Genomic DNA, 19,052 nt, shown 5'->3' on the forward strand with positions numbered 1-19,052 from the left:
AAACTGAGCCATGAAGACATAGAAAATCTGAACAGACCAATAACAATAAAGGAGATTGAAGCTGTTATCAGAAAGCTTCCAACAAAGAAAAGCCCAGGACCAGATGGATTCACAGCAGAATTATACCAAACATTCAAAGAGGAATTGACACCAATTCTTTACAGACTATTCCAAAAGATTAAAACAGACGCAAAGCTCCCAAACTCATTCTATGAAGCAAACATCATCCTGATCTGGGGGCCGGGGGGGAGAAGACTAAAAAAAATGGAAGAAAGAAACAAAAATCCACAAAACAACAAGAAAATGATTAACAAAATGGCAATCATAAATCCTGACCTAACAATAATTTCTATAAATGTGAATGAACTAAATTCACCAATCAAAAGACATAGAGTCGGCAAATGAATAAAAAATAAACACCCAACTAGGAGTCTTATAGGCTGCCTATAAGAGACTCACTTCACCTTTAAGGAAACACATATACTGAAAGTGAAGAGATGGAAAAAGATATCCCATGAAAATGAAACCAAAGGAGAGCAGGGGTGGCTATACTTATATCAGACAAAATAGACTTTAAGTCAAAAACTGTAACAAGAGACAGAAAAGGTCATGATATAACTGATGAAGACACTATAACAATTGCAAATATACATGCATTCAACATTGGAACAACTAAATATATGAAGCAAATACTAACAGATCTGAAGGGAAATATAGACAACAGTACAGCAATAGCAGGGGACTTCAATACACCACTTTCAGCAATGTATTTCAACAATACGACATTTTCTATTGATTATCCAGTCAGAAAATCAATAAGGCAATATTGAATTTGAACCATACTTTAGATCAAATGGACTAATAGACATATTCAGAACATTCCTTCAAACAGCAGCAGAATTCACAGCACACACAGAACATTCTCCAGGATAGATCATGTTAGGTCTTAGAAGAAGTCTTAAATTTAAAAAGATTGAAATCTTGTTAAGTATCTTTTTCAAACACAATAGTATGCAACTAGAAATTAATAATAGGAGGAAAACTGAAAAATTCACAAATATGTGAAAATTAAATAACGTTCTCCTGTTCAATCAATGGTCAAAGAAGAAATCTAAAGGAAAATTTAAAAATATCTTGAGACAAATGAAAATGGAAACACAACATATCAATACTTATCAGATACAGCAAGGACTTTTATAGCAATAAATACCTATATTTTTTTAAAAAAGGAAGAAAGAGCTCAAATAAACCACCTACTGTTACACCTCAAGCTCCAAGTTAGTGTAAGAAAGAAACAGATTAGAGCAGAAATAAATGAAATAAAGACTAAATAAAAATAATAAGAGAAAAAAATCAATGACACCAAGTAAGCTTTTTGAAAAGATAAACAAAATTGACAAACCTTTAGCTAGCCTAAGAAAAATGAGAAAAGTCTCAAATAAATAAAATCAGAAATGAAAGAGGAGATGTAACAATTGATGCCATAGAAATACAAAGAATCATAAGAGACAGCTAAGAACAATTATACATCAACAAATTGGAAAACCTAGAAGAAATGGACACATTACTAGAAACATACAACCTACCAAGACTGAATTATGAAGAAACAGAGAATCTGAACAGACCAATAATGAATAAGGAGGTTGATTCAGTAGTTTTTAAAGAACTTCTGTTAAAGCCCAAGACCTGATGTCTTCAAAGCTGAGTTCTACCAAACATTTAAGGAAGAATTAGAACAAATCCTTCTCAAACTCTTCCAAAAAATTGAAGAGGAAGAAACACTTCCAGACTCATTTTATGAAGCTGGCATTACCCTGATACCAAAGCCAGACAAGGACATACAAGAAAAGAAAATTACAGGCCAGTATCCCTGATGAATACGGATGCAAAAGTAATCCTCAACAAAATGCTAGCAAACTAAATTCAATAGCACATTAAAAGGATCAGGCACCATGATCAAGTGAGATTTATCCCTAGGACATGAGGAAGGTTTCACATATACAAATCAATAAATGTCATACAGCACATTAACAGAATGAAGGACAAAAACCATATGATCATCTTAATAGATGCAGAAAAAGCATTTGACAAATTCAACATCCTTTCATGATTAAAAAAAAAACTCAATAAATTAGGTACAGAAGGAATTTGTCTCAACATATTAAAGGCTGTATATCACAAGCTCATAGCTAACACCATACATACATGACACATACATATGTGATGATACATACATAACGTGATGAAAATTGAAAGCTTTTTCTCTAAGATTAGGAACAAGATGAGGATGCCCACTCTTGCCACTTCTATTAAACATGGTACTGAAAGTCCTAGCCAGAATATTTAGGCAAGCAAAATAAATGAACAGTGTCCAAATAAGAAAGGAAGAAGTAAAATTTTATGCTTTCAGATGATAAAATCTTAAATATAGAAAACCCCAAAAACTTCACCAAAAAACTGTTAAAACTAATAAACAAATTCAGTAAAGTTACAGGATACAAAAGTAGCACACAAAAATCAATTGTATTTCTGTACACTAACAGCAAACTATTTGAAAAAGAAATCAAGAAAACAATTCCATTGAAAATAGAATCAAAAAGAATAAAATACTTAGAAATAAATTTAATAAAGGAGGTGAAAGATCTGTACACTGAAAATCATAAAAACATTGATGAAAGAAATTATAGAAGACACAAAGGAATGGAAAGATATCTCATATTCATGGACTGAGTGAATTAAAATATCAGTACTACCCAAATCGATATATGGATTCAATGTAATCCCTATCATAATTCCAATGGCGATTTGCACAGTAACAGAAAAAAATACTAAAACTTGTATGAAACCACAAAGGACAGTGAATAGCTAAAGCAATCTTAAGCAAGAACAAAGCTGTAGGCATCACATTTCTTGATTTCATACTATATTGCAAAGCTATAGGAATCAAAACAGTATGGTACTGGCATAATAAAAAGACACATGGACCAATCTAACAGAATAGAGAGCCCAGAAATAAATCCACACATATACGGTTAGCTAATTTTCAACAAAAACATGAAAAATACAAAAAAACCCTGAATATCCACAAGGAAAAAAAATGAAATTGGATGCCTTATCTTATACCATACACAAAAATCAATTTGAAATTAATTAGAAACTTAAATGTAATACCTGAAACCATGAAACTCCTAGAAGAAAGCATAGGGGGAAACCTCCTTGACATTGGTCTTGGTGATGATTTTTTGAACTTGCCACCAAAAGCACAGACAAGAAAAGCAAAAATAAGTAAGTGGGACCATATCAAACTAAAAGGCTTCTGCACAGTAAAGGGAAAAAAATCAACAAAATGAAAAGACAACATATGGAATAAGAGAAAATATTTGTAAAATATATATGCAATAAGGAGTTATCCAAAACATATAAGGAAATCATACAACTCAATAGTAAAAGCCAAATAAACCTGATTTAAAAATGGACAAAAGACTTGAATGGACATTTTTCCCAAGAAGATGTACAAATGGCCAACGGGTATATGAAAATATGCTCAACATCACTAATCATCAGTGAAATGAAAATCAAAACCTCAGTGAGATATTACCTCACACCTATTAGGATGGCTGTTATCAAAGTCAAAAGATAACAAGTGTTGGTGAGGATGTGGAGAAAAGGGATCTATGCACAGTTAGTGGTGATGTAAATTGGTACAGTCATTATGGAAAATAGTGTGAAGGTTCCTCAAAAAAAATTAAAAACAGAACTAACATATGATCCAGCAATCCCACTTCTGGGTATATATATCCACAGGAGATAAAATTACTATCTTGAAGAGGTAGCTGCACTCCTATATTCATTGCAGCATTATTTACAATGGCCAAGATATGGAAACAACCTAAGCATCTGTCAAGAGATTAATGGATAAAGAAAATGTGAGAGATACGTGTACACACACACACACACACACACACACACAATAAATATTATTTAGCCTTAAAGAAGGAAATCCTGTCATTTGAAACAATTTGGATGAACCTTAAGGACATTGCGTTAAGTGAAATAAGCCAGACACAGAAAGACAAATCCCACATGTTCTCACTTACATGGGACATCATTAAAAGAAGGTAGAACTCCCAGTAATAGAGAGTAGAATGGTGGTTTCCAGGGGCTGGGGGCTGGGAAAAAGCGGAGATATTGGTCAAAGGGTACAGACCTTCAGTTACAAAATGAATAAGTTCTGGGTACCTAAAGTATAGAATGGTGATTATGATTAATAATAATGTATTGTACACTTGAAATTTGCTGAGAGTAGATCTCAAGTGTTCTCACCACACACACAAAAAAGTAACTATGTGAGGTGATGCATATGTTAAATAGCCTGGTTGCGGTAGTCATTTCATAATGTATATATATTTAAAAATTCATGTTCCATACCCTAAATATATATAATTTTTATTTTTCAATCATACCTCAATAATGCTGGAAAAAAACTCCCAAAGTGTGTCTTAATCCTGCATCGACCACTGCGTGTGTGTGTGTGTGTGTGTGTGTGTGGTCTTTGACAAGTTACTTGAGCCTCGATCATCAGTAAAATGGGAATTAAATGTTGTACCTGTGTAATGTGACTGTTACCTGAACTAACACAAACAAGGCACTCTCTGGGGTCTGGCACAAGCCAACCACTCAACGATGGCAGGGAACGGTGGCAGAGGGAGCAGCAGGAGTTTCAGTGACACCCACTCACCACTTGGCAGATCTTTGTACTTTCAAGCCATTGTCTGGTCTTCACACAGCCTCAGCCGGGCTCTGTCTTTATCGGGAGCCTGTCTAGTAAGGAGTAGCAGGACTGCGACACTTCTGAGCAGAGTGTGTCCTGAGGTCTGCTGACTGACAGAAAATGGAGTGCACTTCTTTCCTACCTGGATAGCAAAGCAATGCATGCCTGTGTGGGAAATTTGGGAATCTCAGAGGAGTACAGGAAGGAAATGAGGTGTCTCTGATCCTGCCAGAGATAACCACTACTACCAGCAGCTCACCACACTTCCAATCGTTTTTCTATGAAGTTGTTAAACAAAATTCCAGACACACTATCCTTGCTTTTCTTTGTCCTTTTTTTCACTTAACACTCCATTATAGGTACTTTCCCCACCCTTAAGAACGCTTCATAATCACCACTTTCGCTGCTGAAGCACATTCCATCTTATGCATAGACTGTTATACTTAGCTCTTTCCTTACTATCGGACTACTTTTCAATGGAATACATAATAGTCAGATGAACATATTTGCACATATATCTGTAATTTTTATCATTTCCCTAGAATCAATTTTTAGAGGAACTGCATGCCCAAAAGGTATGAGCAATTTCAAAGCGACTGGCATTCATAGTGCACCCTCCACATCTGTGGGTTTTGCATCCACTGACTCAGACAACCTCAGATCCGAAACACTCAGAAAATGAATGAATAAATAATAATACAATGATAGAAAACGATACAAATAAAAACAATACAGTATTGCAACTATTTACATAATGTTAGCATTGTATTAGGTATTATAAGTAATCTAGAGATGATTTAAAGTGTATGGGAGGTTGTGTGTAGATTGTATGTGAACACTACACTATTTTATTTCAGGGACTTGAGTATCTGTGGACTTTGGTATCCGCAGAGGTCTGGGAACCAATGCCTCCCAGGTATTGAGGGACGACCATACTGCCAAGTAGCTTTTCCAGAATGGTTGTTCTGGTTTTAATTCCACCAGAAGGAGAGTGCCAGTCAGTGTGCTTATCTTTGCCCCTCCAACCCCCAACTCCCCCTGAGCTTAAAAACAATACCTTCACCAATATGCAAGGTGGGTACTGCTTGTTCTTTGAGGCTTAGCTTCCCAGATTCATGTGAACCTGGAGAAACAGGCCCAGGGACCGTAGCTCTCCTGGGCTGTCAGCTCAGGTCTCCTGAGAAGGCACTAGGAGGAAAAACCATTCAAATGTGGGAGAAAAAAAATACAATTGCAACAGAGCAATACAGATGGCTTTTTCTGAGCTTTCAAAAAATTTTGTGTTTGTCTTATCCAAATATGACCTTCTCCCAGGCAACAATTGGCCACAATATTACACTCTCATTTTTGACCTAATGCATCAGATCTAGTGCTTTGAAACCCATTCTCACATGCATGAAGTTGATGGTGGCAGAGGAAAGTAAATCAGTTTCTCAGACAGTTGCATTAAGACTTGTTACAGAAGTGGAGCTGCAGCAAATTGAGTCACGGATTCAGCTTGTGTGTTTATTTCTCTACCACAATCAATAGTGTTTGGTCTGCTTAATGTCATACGGATTGTAAACCCCGAGCTTTCCTCTTCCAGGAGGTATATCTTTGGAGAGCCATTTAACTTTAGAGAAAGAGAAAGTTGAAACTTTTTGCTCAAAATTCAATTTGATGTTGGGGAAACACACTTCTTGTGGTTATATTCGAGTGTATCCCCTGGCAGAATTCCCCCCCCTGTGATGACTATAACCACAAACGAGTTTGTTAACACAATCTGTGGGGAATGTTACCAACCCAATGCTGAGCCATTATAGACCAGTGCAGGTCCCCAGAACTGAACGGAAACATGTATTTGGGAAAAATTGAAGGGATTCAGAACACCAACAACAAAGCCAGAAATACATCAAACCCAATTTTAGTCAGAGATTTTTGACCGACTTTATTAAACCAAATTTTACCTTGCATTGTTGGATGCAGTTGCATTTTTAGAAACAGTCCAGAACAGAGAGCAGAATAAATTATCCTAACTCTTGGTTCAATGTCTGGGGCAACTTCATAATGCCTCCTCGCCATCAGCCAGCCTCTGCTCCCTGTACTCCCCACCGGGACATAAATTCCCACCGGCAGCACCTGCTCGTGGCCTGGTGCTGAGAACTGTTTTGCTAACATTGGGTGATTGGGGAATCAACTTTTTCAATCTTTAAAGCATTATTTGACTTTTCTGATTTTCCAGGCTTTCTTATCTTAGTCCATGTTGTCTCAATTCACATAAACAATATCTGAGGGTACTTCAAAAAGTTTGTGGAAAAATAGAATTAAAAGATAACACAATTCTTTCCATGAACTTTTCGAAGACCGCTTGTACATCAGTTGGAATGGAAGAAAGCTCATTCGGGTAATTTTCCTTTAGTTTTGAAGGAATATAAATATTTACTTGAGTCAGCCATTCCATATTTATATACCTTTTTGTTGGTTGGTTTGTTTTTTAATTTCCATTTTCTTAATTTCACTTCTGGTAAAAGAGAATGATAACATTTGAGTTCTAATTTGTTGTCAATGCCACCGTCAAAAAAAAAAAGTGGAAATGAAATTATTTCCAGCAAAGGAAGACTTTAATCTCTTGGAATTAAAAACTTAAAAGTATTAAATGCACTTTGGATCTTTATTAGTTCTTTGGAACCAAAAGAACTAATATTTTGTATTTCAGCAAAATAGTCAATTAAAATTTTGCTCATTAATTACCCAATATTTATTTCTTAATCATAATATCAAACCCATAGGAACAAAAACATGCAAATGGCTCAGAAAAAAATGTTGGTCTCTCTTGGAGAAGAAAAATGTCTCTGAAGGAATCTGTTACTCTGTGTGGCTTTCAGAAGGGAGGTCACACACTTTCTTATTGATTTTATTTCCTATTTGGCAGCAAAATAATGTGAGAAGAGGCAGTAAACATTCCTGGCAACAAGCCCAGATGTTAAAAAAATATGTGTGAGGACATTTTGTGAATTCCATCTTTTTCCCAGAGATTTCATGGCAGACAATCTCTCTGTGCCCTACATCAGGGACACGGCAACACGGATGCTCTTTAGGAGGGAGTTTCCTGCCAGCCCATTACTTACAAACACAGCCAGCTGGATTCCAGATGTGTGCTCAGAATTCCCTAGTGGCCCCACTGCACAGCTGGAGTGGCTTCAGCCAGTGGTTCCCGGGAATCTAGCAGCGAAGCACGAGCAGGCCACAGGTGGAAGCCGCCGTGCTTCTGTCTGGCCTCGTTCTCACAAAGAGATGGGGAAAAGGGTCATTTCATTCTTGTGAGGGTTGATGCAGTGAAGAAGGTATTTGGAAAAAGTGCAGAGTGGTTAACTTGACCTGAAGTAATTTTGAACATCCCCGTTCCTCAGGCAACATCAGGAACACCGAGAAGCTGAGCTACGACAAGCAACGCCAGTATGAGATCCTGGTGACCGCCTACGACTGTGGACAGAAGCCTGCTGCTCAGGACACCCTGGTGCAGGTGGATGTGAAGCCAGTTTGCAAGCCTGGCTGGCAAGGTGGGCCTGACTTTATCAGCTTTCATGTGAAGGCAGCGTGGCTTGGTGTATAGAAGGCACTGGACTTGTCTTCACATCATCACAACACGTAACTGGAAGAATTCTTAAAGTGCAGTCACTTTGCTGCAAGAATAGAGTAGCTTGTTTGTTCTCACAACCCTTATGTTATAGATTACCCCCATTCTATAGCTGGGAAGGTCTAATGTCATGTTCCCAGTTTGTCCAGTGTTCCCTTTCGCAAAACTCATGACATCTTTGAATCAATGGTAATTATCTCACAGCACTCAGGAGAAATTGCCAGCAAGCCTTTTCACTTTGCTCAAGGGTGCTGCGTCTAGCTGATGTGCTTCAAGTTTGGCAGCACCGCTCAACACCTGGGGAAGGTCGTCAGGTCCCCCATGCTCGTGCAGAGCATATACAGGCAGAGGAGGGAGAGCCAGAATCCAGCCTCAGGATTAGGGCATTTCTAACATGTTGGCTCTGGGACTGGAGGAGCAATGGCTTTTGATGGAGGTGGAGTTTTGTGTCAGTTTAGATCTTTTAGGATACAAAGACAGAGCAAATGTCCAGGTTACCTTTAGACCACGGGGCTTATCACTGAGCTAAGGAGGAGCAAGCATGGAAAGGACAGCAAGGACAGCCTGGACGGATCTTACAGAGAGGTGGGTGGCTTGTGGACTATAACGGCTTGGGTGGGGACACCAGTGGGTGTGGTACCAAGCAGCGATCCTAGAGTTATCTCTGTGCCTGGCCACTCCCTGTCTCTGCTTCGTGTGTTGACGATGCCGCAGGCCACTGCTTGCTTGTGACTCATGGTGCTTCATGGAGGCGTCCCTTTTGGCTTCTGCTCACGGCCTTCTCTTGGTGCATTTTTAAGCTTCTGGCCTCATGATATTCTACTCCCTCTCTTTTTTTTTTTTGTATCTTTCATTTTAAAATTCCCCTACAGTCCATGTTAGTCTGTGTTAGTCACTCACATTCCTATCGGTCAGACCGATGTCAGGCCCCCTGGAAGTCCCTGGTCAGACTTTGAATGGCTACCTTTTAGTCAGGTACTGTTCCTAATCCAGTTCATCAGGGGCGGATGGGCACGACCTCATGGTACAAAGCAAGGACACCCATGCAGCAGGAGCTACCTGGGATAGCTCCCTCAGAAGGCATGTCTCACAGTGCTTCTCCTCTGCAGAACTTGAACTCCCTCCAACTTTAAACTAGGAACACGGGGAGGGGGGACTAAACCCACCTCTGCAGACAGTGAGTTGTTTGCCTTTGAACAAAGTAGTGAAGATGAAACGTGCAGTAGAGGAGCCGCAGGTAAGACATGTGTGAGGTAAAGAACAAAATAGAGTCATCTGTGTGCCAGTCTCTTTAGGACCAAGCAAGATACACAGAAAGAAAGACAAGCCAGACTGGGAAACTGTGTTTTCTCATCCTGAGGGAGCCTGAGCTTTGGTTGAATATAATTCACTAGATTCAAGGACCCAGAGGGCAGGATTGTTTCTAGTTCACCCCTGAATTTCTCAGGCTTAGTGTCTGGCCCTAGTTGTAGGTTCTGAAGAAAGAGTCATTGGATGAATGAATGAATGAATGAAAAGCTATCTGAGTAAAGAAGAGCTCACCTTGTTTTATTTTAACTTATAAGGATTATCCCCCTGTGAAGGTCTAGACTTTGAAGAGAAAGCCTGGAAAGAATATATAAGCTCTCTAAGCATAGAATATGCTCCCATTAAGATTTTAAATGGAAAAAGCAAACCATGAATCCATATCTGGAGAACGGTTCCAGTTGTTTTTGTCTTTGACAAATGAGGCACCTACAGATTTGGGACTGCGTGTTTATACCTACATTTAAATGTAATTTCATAACAGGGTTTGTACTCATTCAGTGTAGGCAAATGTAGTGTTAAATGTATGCAAAGAAAAGCCTGGTCATGATGCTTGACTCAGTGTGTGAAGGACGCACTGAGCACCTCCCCTTCAGTGCACAGTGACATCTGCAGCTGCAGAACGTGAGCTGCTGGAGGGCAAGGACAGCGCCCATTTGCTCTGTGTCTCCAGGGCCCAGCACAGGGCTGAGCACGATGCAGGCACTCAGCAAGTGTGGAGCAGAGGAATGAGTGATCAGCACAACCTGAATAAAAAATGCACCTTCCTGTGCAACAAACAGGGAAGCGGCAATTGCCTGCATCAGTTCATCGTGTCAGGCAAAGTGACTTAAGTATGTGTAACATCAGAATTGACAACTTCAGGGTGCTTCCGTGCCTGAGCTGGCACAATTCTGCATCTCTACTCTCCTCCCTCCAGCTCACCCCCATAGACAGCCATTAAGTCCTTCTCCCAGCCATCGCCCCTGAAGCTTTCAGATCACAGACAGGCCCTCCAGCTGCTCTGGTATGTGTATCAGGGTCTCAGCTCCTTCCTGCCATTCCTGTCACAGCCCACAGACCTAGAGAGGAAGCTCACCTTCTTCTTGAACACTGGTCCCTTTATTCCTCCACTTGGGCAGCCCTCACCTCTGGCCCATGCATCGTGGGGCCCGTTCTCTCTGTCACCCCTGGCCAGGGCTGCAGCCTCATAGCTGAAAGTGCACCTTTCTCCAGGGAAGAACTGACCCAGATGTGGGTCAGATGTGTGTCTCTCATCTGGCCCCTCGTCCCAGACTTGCAGAGCAAGCTGGAGTGAGCCATGTTTTATTGGTTGGTTTCTTTGCTTGCCGCAGGGGAAGCCAGCTGCACCTTCCTGTGAGAGGTCGCCAGGTCCTAGGGGAAACGGATGGCTTTTCTTGGAGCGGGTGTGGGGTGAATCCTGCACTTTTGTAGATGGGAGGGGAGCACAGAGAAGGGAAGTTTTTCAGAGGGCTGGTGAAGAATGTGTAAGAAGCACAGCCTGGCTCACAGAAAGGGTGGTGACTGGGGAGAAGTGTGAAGCAGGATTGGAGAGGTCAGGGCGGGGGCAGGGAGGGGCTGAGATTCTGAGGCCAGGGTATGGAGCTGCAGTGAGCCTCAAGCTCCTCACACCCAGCTGGGAAGGATCTGCATGCATGTGCCAGACCTAATTCCCTGGCATTTCCAGGGAGAACAGAGGCCCCTCCCAAACTGACTTCCCAAGCAACATGTGTCACCAAGCAAACGCAGTTTGGCAGTTTAAATTCTTGTACCTGTTCTAAGTAATTTCCCTCCAGGCAGGAGGGGACTGCAGCACAGTAAAAGCAATCCATCATGCACAGGGCCCTCCCGCCTTCCCGAGCTGTCCCAGAAACTCGTCACCCAGCCCTTGCCACAGCCGGCTGCTCCCAGTGAGCTGTCTTGGAGCAAAGGATCCTGCCTTTCCTTCCCAGGGCCCATAGGGACCTGCTACCAGACTCCAGTGGTGCCCCAGAACAGTGGCCCCCATATTCCATCACAATAGCCCCTTTCATGTGCAGGACTTTGGCTTTTCCAGTGTACTGCTGGCCTTGCCCAGCTGTGAAGGGACACCCATACCCTGGCTCTGCAGCCTCCTGCCTTTCATACTCTGGCCCAGGCATTGTCTGCTTGGACTGTGATTTTTCAATTTCAGTCTTTTTCTGTGGGTTGGTCTTGTCTTCTCAGAAGGAACGTGGGCTCCCAGAGGGCAGAACCTCACTTCTCACAGCCCCTGGCGCTGAACTTTCCATCCCTCACCTGAGCATAGACTAAAAGCTTGCTTGCTGGAATTGCTCCCTAATAGGCTGAGCAGGGCTTATCAGGGGTTCTGCTGGCAGCGAGGGAAGGGAAAAAGGCTTTGCATCCAGAAATGACCCCAAGGTGCCAGGTACGTGCATGTTGCTCCTGGGTAAGTTTCATCTTCTCTGCTGTATTCCGAGATTGTAATTTTGAAGAGGTGGTTAGGGTCAGCTCCCTCTGCAGGGGTAGGTGGGACTTGGCTGAAGGGAACACTCCCATTCTCAACTGGCCATGGAAAAAGAGGGGCCTCAAGGCATAAACCAGACCTGTGTGACTGGGAGGGAGAATTACATCTCTGTTTTGTCCTGAGCTTTGAGAACTCATGCGTGCTTAGAGACACCTCTAGTCCATGGAGATGAGAGATTATATCAGGAGACAGGAAAGAGGTGCACCTGCAGCAGCCACATGCTAAAGCAGGAAACCCAGGAGGGTTCCTGTCCTGCTTCTCATTCCAGGTGTCTGGATTTGCAGTCTTCTTAGTGTTTGTTTCCCTCTTGCCATTTGGGCACAATCATCCAAGCCTGGACCTGTTGTGCTCTAAGGACTTGCAGGAGGGTCTGCATCCATTCATGGGTCATACCACTGCAGAAGAGGTGGCGCCCTGGAGGCCATCGGGCGATGGTGCAGTGACAGTAGTGGACGCAGTTGGAGATGTTGCTGAGTCATGCGACCCTGCGGACCCCTCCTTATAGGGGGCACCCAACTGTCCCTTACAGGATCATTTGTAATGCAACTGTTAGTTTGGGGGGGGGTTGTTTGTTTAGCTTTCATTTTATGTTATCTTATTTGGAGAAACACATCCCTTGTTTATGCTTTCCTTTATTTTTCTTTTTAATCCCTTGGCCCACCTCTTTCTGCTTCAAGCTGAAAACATTGTTTTCCGCAACATTTACTGGGTATATTTACCCTTTTATTGTTGAAAGTCACATTTCGTATTTATTACCTGCTTCTGCCAGTCTGGACCCAAAGTTCAGTACTTCATTGTCCCTTTATGCAAAATAATTTCCCTTTAAAGAGAGTCACTGGAGACTTTCCTGGTGGCCTTTCACCATTTCTTCCCCAGACATGTCGCTGATCAGACATTCGGCCAGTCTGGATCCAAGGTTTTCCACAGGGCAGAATCAGCTCTGCAGCCCCGGCAGAACCATCTGTCTGCTCGCCTTGTCCCTAGATCCCCGGCAGCTAAAGACACCTTGCTCGGCAGCAGTTCACCTAGCACTGCCAGTTGGAAGCGTTTCTCCAACAAGCCCAACCAGCTCCTGTTCCTTCTACCTTCACAATAAGTTGTCCTATTTAAAATAAAAGGAAAGGCAGATGCAGCTGCTTTGTTGAACCATTTCCTGTCAATTCTTTGGGTAATTCTCCAGGTGCACCAGATTATCCCAGTGTTTCCACCACTCCACAAACCAGGCCTTCATTAGGAAGGAAGGGCGGTTTCTCAGAGAGTGCTTCTCAATCTGAGTGTGCACAGGAGACAGCTGGGCCTGGTGAAATGTAGATCCTGGGTTTAAAGGCCTGGGGTAGGTCTGGATGCTGCTAGTCCATGAACTTCACTTTGAGTAAGAAGGTCATGCAGAAAATACTGAGTAGACACTTAGAGTGTGTCTAACACATTTGTGTTGAAAAGACAAGAGCACAAAAGCTGCTGATAGAGATTAATTTTCCCTTGGTTATTCACACTGACATTACACAGTAGGAAACATTGTTGGAGTGAATTCACTCACCCTTTACTGAAGGCCCACGGTGTGCTAAAGGCTGGGGGCACAGAGACACATATGACCTACAGGACTCATAGCGTGGAAGGAGGTCATGGCAATACTGAGGACAAAAGCTGTGATGGAGGGAATGACAGGAACATAAAGGAGACATTTAAACTTGCTCCAAGCAGGGGCCCTGGGAGAGATGCCCCTGGAACACATCTGGAAGGATAATAGGCTGTAGCCCCAAGAGCAAGGATGTTCCAGACTAGGGAGCAGGTGTTAAGAAGGTGGGAAGGAGCAAGGCATGGTTGGGACCCAGGGGAAGAAGACTGGACTGGCCGACAGGGACCGGATCATGGAGGGAGGGCCTCCCATGTCCTCCTGAGGGTAAGGGAGCCCCAGAGACTTACATGCCTCTGTGCAGTTAGGTGAGATCTCAGGGAAGAAGAACCCCTTGGACAACCACACACATAAAGGATGGAATGCAGTGACTGGGGCAGGGAGACCAGCCAAAAAGGATAGCTTCTGAGTGCACTTCTGACTGGAGCACGTCCTGAAAAGTAGCCAAACTCATGTATTGATTCCAAAATCAATGTAAAGTACTGAGCAGCAAAGGAGCTTGGATTTACAAACAAATCTCATGAGATCCCATAGGGCAGGGGATAAAGTTGGCAGTCAGGCATGTCTGGGATAGAAGAGACTCTGCTAAGCTTTGTCAAGAGTATGTCCCAGTCCCCTCTGCAGCTGTTCATCTGCCACTACCCCGCCACCAAGGAGAAAAAAGCCCAGGCCCTCGGGGTCAGTTGACTTCACCCTGCCCCTTCTAAAAGTCAGATTAATTATTGACCAAGTAAAGTAAAGAGCTGGCTTAGGTTTTACTGCATGAAAGGCACTGATTTCAAATCACAGAGTGATAAGCCAGGAAGGTATCCAGATTTGCTTAGGGAAACGGAATCACAGAGGACTCAGAAAGCATAGCTGTGTCCATCAGAGGATTGGAAGACGACGTTACCCTGATTTCAGGCTGGTACACAGGGCATTGCCAGAGAATCAGGGTGCAGGAGGTCTCCCGGCCTCAGTTCTCTCCTCCACTGTCTTGTCAGGGTGTCTGAAACTCCACCATTACAGCACCAACCTTTTATTTTAATGGATAATCCCCACTTAAAATGCAAATACCTCGTGCAGGAGTAAAGCATCAAGCCAGGGATCAACAAAGTATAGCCCACAGGCCAAATTTAGTCCACCACCTGTTTTTATACAAACTAACTGCAAGCTAAAAAATCGGTTTTACATTTTAAATTGTTGGAAAAAAAGCAAAAGAAGAGAGTAATATTTCGAGCACGTGAAAATTACATGAAATTCAAGTCTCAGGGCCCATAAATAAAGTTTTATTGGAACATAGCCCCATTCTTCCATTTACATATTGCCTATGGCTGCCCTACAACAGCAGAACTGAGTAATTTTGACAGAGACCACATGGCTCTGAAAGCCTAAATATTTACTATCTGGCTCTTTACCAAAGAAGTTTTCTGACTCCTGCATAAAGCTACTGTCCATTGACACCTTAGTAGGGAGTAGTTTATTGGATTACCTAGCACAGCCTAGAAACAATGGGATATCCAATGGACAAGTTTAGACAGAGGCAAAGGAGTACAAAAATCCAAAGCAAGTTCACTGCACAGAGGACAGGAACGGCTCTGAAAGATGAGCCATCCCAGCCCATTTTATAGACAAGGAAAACTTAGGCTAACAAAGATTGAGGGACTTACCCAAAGTCTCACAGCTGATAAATGACAGAGATGGGATTCATATTCATATCAGTCTATTCCAGAAGACATTTGTGGTGTTAGGGGTAAGAAGGGGAATAGAAATTGCAGGTTGGGAATTTCCAAAGGGGGATGCTACCAGCTTTACCAAAAGGAATCTCAAAAAACTGTTTAGAAGAGAGAGACGGCCTGTGGTCCTTAGGCAATGTTTGTAACCTCTCAGTTACCTTATCTACAAAATGGTGAAGAAACTTACCTGGAAAGGTAGCTGGAGTTCAATGAAGCAGTGTCTACGTGGCACCTAAGAAGTGCTCACACATTACTTGTCTTCCTCTCCATGCTCATCCAACTCGTATTTCCTTGACTGAGTTGGGTCTAGGGAACTGTCACCTTAAAATGATAACTCATTCAAAAACAAACCCACGGGCCGGCCCGGTGGCGCACTCGGTAGAGTGCGGCGCTTGGGAGCGTGGTGGCGCTCCCGCCGAGGGTTCGGATCCCATATAGAGACCGGTCCGCTCACTGGTTGAGGGCAGTGCAGGCGCAATACCGAGGGTTGCGATTCCGTTACCGGTCACGAAAAAAGACAAAAAGGGAAAAAAAAAAACAAACCCACACTCAGAGACTGTCTGTCGGTCAGATACTATTTGCCTGAGCCTGAGGTTTCCTCTGGTTGTCTCATGGGCCAGGGAAACACAAGGTGAGCCTAAGACTTGAGTGTTAAGCTTCAAACCCAGAGATGCTGGACCCAAGTGTGGCTCCTCCTGCCAGAGCAAGAAGACTCCAGCTTTTCCTCAAGGGTAATTCAGCATGAAACTTACCCATCTACCCTCTGTTCAACAGGAGAGTAATGGCTTTATTTGAGGTTCATCCCCAGGAGCTCAGCTTCTTCATCCTCTACCCTCAGTCTCTGTCCCCTCCACCCTCAGTCTCCCTCGGTCCTGTCCTCTTGACTCTCTCCTCTTTATCCATGGCCTCTCCTCTCCCTGCGTCCCCATTCTCCACTTGCCTCTCCTTTCGTTCCTTTCTTCCTCTGGTTCCTTTGGCCCTTCTTCCTTTCCCAAGCAGATGCCCTGAGCCCCACACTGGAGAAAGGGATGAGGGCTGGGGGGTTGAAGGGGGTGCAAGAGTCAGGTACAAGCCAGTGGAGATGGAGCTGGACATGGGGTGATAAGGGCTGGATTCAAACCTTAGCTCCGTCCTGGTCTGGTCAGAGGCTTTGCTGAAGCCCTTTCTCTGGCTGTGATTTGGTTTCCTCAACTGTAAATTAAGAATCATAATCCTTGGCCAAACTATTCTGTAGGATTGTTAAGACCAAAAGAGGTTCTAGGGTAGAAGTACTTTGCAAAATTTAAATCACTATGCAAATAATACCGTGATTAAAATTGGGAAAATAGACACAGCACTGTCATACAAATGAACATACACACACATTTAAATCCACAGAACCAACTAAGGCTGTGTGGCTTGAGCATCATGTCCTGGTTTTAGTGCTTAAGATTGGGACTAAAAGGAGACCGTGGGGTGACGGGAAAGATCAGAGTCCTGGGGAGTCCCACTCAGCTTTAACCCACTCTGCAGCTTGCAAAAGTCACTCCTGTCTGGAAGCATTGGCTTCTTCCACTGTAAACGGGAGAACATTTCCTTCTTGCAAGGACTGGATGGAAGGCTGCTGTGGCACCTTGCCCAGAACCACACACATGTAGGGGCTCAGTAAGCAGCTCTTTTTAGTCCCCTTTATTCCAATTTTTAAAATCACAATGGAGCATTTTGCACCTCCCAAACAATTGGAAAAGCCATGATGGAGTCCTGAACTCCCCTGAAGACAGACTCGGCCAGTGTTAGAAAGGCTTCCCAGAGGAGGTGGCACCCAAGCTGAGGTGTGAAGAGTGAAAACAAATACCCAGGTACCCCGAGGGGGTAGAGAGGGGAGCAACAATGGGAAGGGACAGGGAGGACTGTCCCCAGGAAACTTGGTGCTGAATTGCTGCACCTCCTGGGAATCTGTTTACGTCCACTGTTCTGCTCAAGATCTCTTGCTCTGTAACTGACAGGAGACAGGTGTTTGGGTTGCAGAGGAGGATTTTGGAGAAAGTTGAGTAATGAGGTAGATGGACTAGTGTTTATTTCCCTGTTAGTTTTCATGAGTGATGTGAGATTTCCAGCATGGACTGTGGATAAAGTAGACAGACCTTCCAGAGAGATTCTGTGAGGCAGTGGGTATAATAACCAGAGCTCACCTGGCCCCTGTGACCTGGGAGCCTTCAGGGCATCTGCAGCTGGTGCCCTTGCTGGAAGGCTGGTGTCCCTGGTCAGGCGGGCAGGGCAGTACCTCACCACATGAGCAGCGGGCATGGTCAGTGGGCCCCAAGCAGGAGTGGAAGCCCAGGGAGGCCTGTGGGGCCAATGTGGGAAACCTGTCTGAGGCCTCTAAAAACTAGTCCATCCTGAGGAGGGCTCACGTCTGATAACCTGGTTGGTGGAGGTCAGTATTTAGAGTAAAATGTGACCTCACTTCCAGCCACAGTTTAAGACAGTGGGTTATTTGGTTGGTCTTGTTTTAAGAGCAAGGCCTTTGCTGGAGGACAGAAGCCAGGACGGCTCTGTTCCCCCTTCTGCGTCCCCCGGTACAAGTGCCTGTCTCTGGCCTGAGACTCTGCATCGCTGGGTCATAGCAGCCAGTGTCACACAGACTGGACCGGGCAGGTGAGGAGCAGGGGCTCCATCTACCTGCTGAGAGGTTTGATTCATGACAGCCCCACACACGCTGAATCTCCCCACTTCCATGGACTTCTCCAGCCTCCAGACCCAGAAGCAAATATTGACAGTACATTGTCCCCTTCTCACCTCCCAGGCTTTTGCTCTCAGGCTCTTAGCTTCAGTGGATGTCTAATGCCCTCATCACCCAGGGCCAGACAAAGCCCCCAGGTCTGATGGTGGGCGGGGCTCACACATGCCAGCAGGGGCCCTCTGTGACAAAGAAAAGAGGCAGGTGGTCTGCCCAGGCGGGCACCCCCAGGCAAGGGAGGAGGATGTTTTTCAGGCAAGATTTGCGAGCTCTGGGTTCTATTAGAGAACTTGAGGTAGTAAGTGGCAATTGGACCACCATGACTATTCTTATGTAAACACTTTGTAAACTATGAAGTGTTTTATGCTCATTTGAAAATGATAAAGAATAAGTACAATCATCACAATAAAAATTCCCCAGAATCCAACTAACACAGTATTATCAATATTATTGTATATAGTTCTCTTCTTTCACAGTCGTTTGAACTTCATGTTCTCTCTCCACTTAACTTTATGTCATGTGTATTTCCACACATCGTAAAACCTCACCACCCCTCATCAGCTGCATAATGTTCCCTCACAGAGATGTACCCAGATGTGCTTGACCTTGTCGCTGCAGTTAGATAGAGATGTGTGATTGTCGGGCATTAACATGGTTCCATTTTTCTTTTTAATGCATTGGTGAATATCTTTGTGCAAAAGTCTTTGTCTGAATTTTGGCTACTTTCTCAGGAGTATGTTTACTGGGCCAAAGTCTATAGGCATATTGAGGCCCAAGACACATTTTG

At 43.5% G+C, this 19,052-nt stretch overlaps 1 protein-coding gene across 1 annotated transcript in view; it reads left to right on the forward strand.

The window, feature by feature from the left end:
• Window positions 1-10,424, forward strand: part of LOC103601043 (calsyntenin-2-like) — a gene marked incomplete at its 5' end in the record, with an annotated part of 19,939 nt that extends 9,515 nt beyond the window's left edge. Inside the window, 2 exons of the mRNA XM_008585419.1 lie at window positions 8,161-8,310; window positions 10,366-10,424. Of these exons, the coding sequence (XP_008583641.1) occupies window positions 8,161-8,310; window positions 10,366-10,424 (209 nt within the window). The remainder of the gene's footprint in view (window positions 1-8,160; window positions 8,311-10,365) is intronic.
• Between the last annotated feature and the right edge of the window lie 8,628 nt (window positions 10,425-19,052).

This window comes from Galeopterus variegatus, unplaced genomic scaffold (assembly GCF_000696425.1).
Source record: "Galeopterus variegatus unplaced genomic scaffold, G_variegatus-3.0.2 Scaffold3565, whole genome shotgun sequence".
NCBI classification, from domain to species: Eukaryota; Metazoa; Chordata; class Mammalia; order Dermoptera; family Cynocephalidae; genus Galeopterus; species Galeopterus variegatus.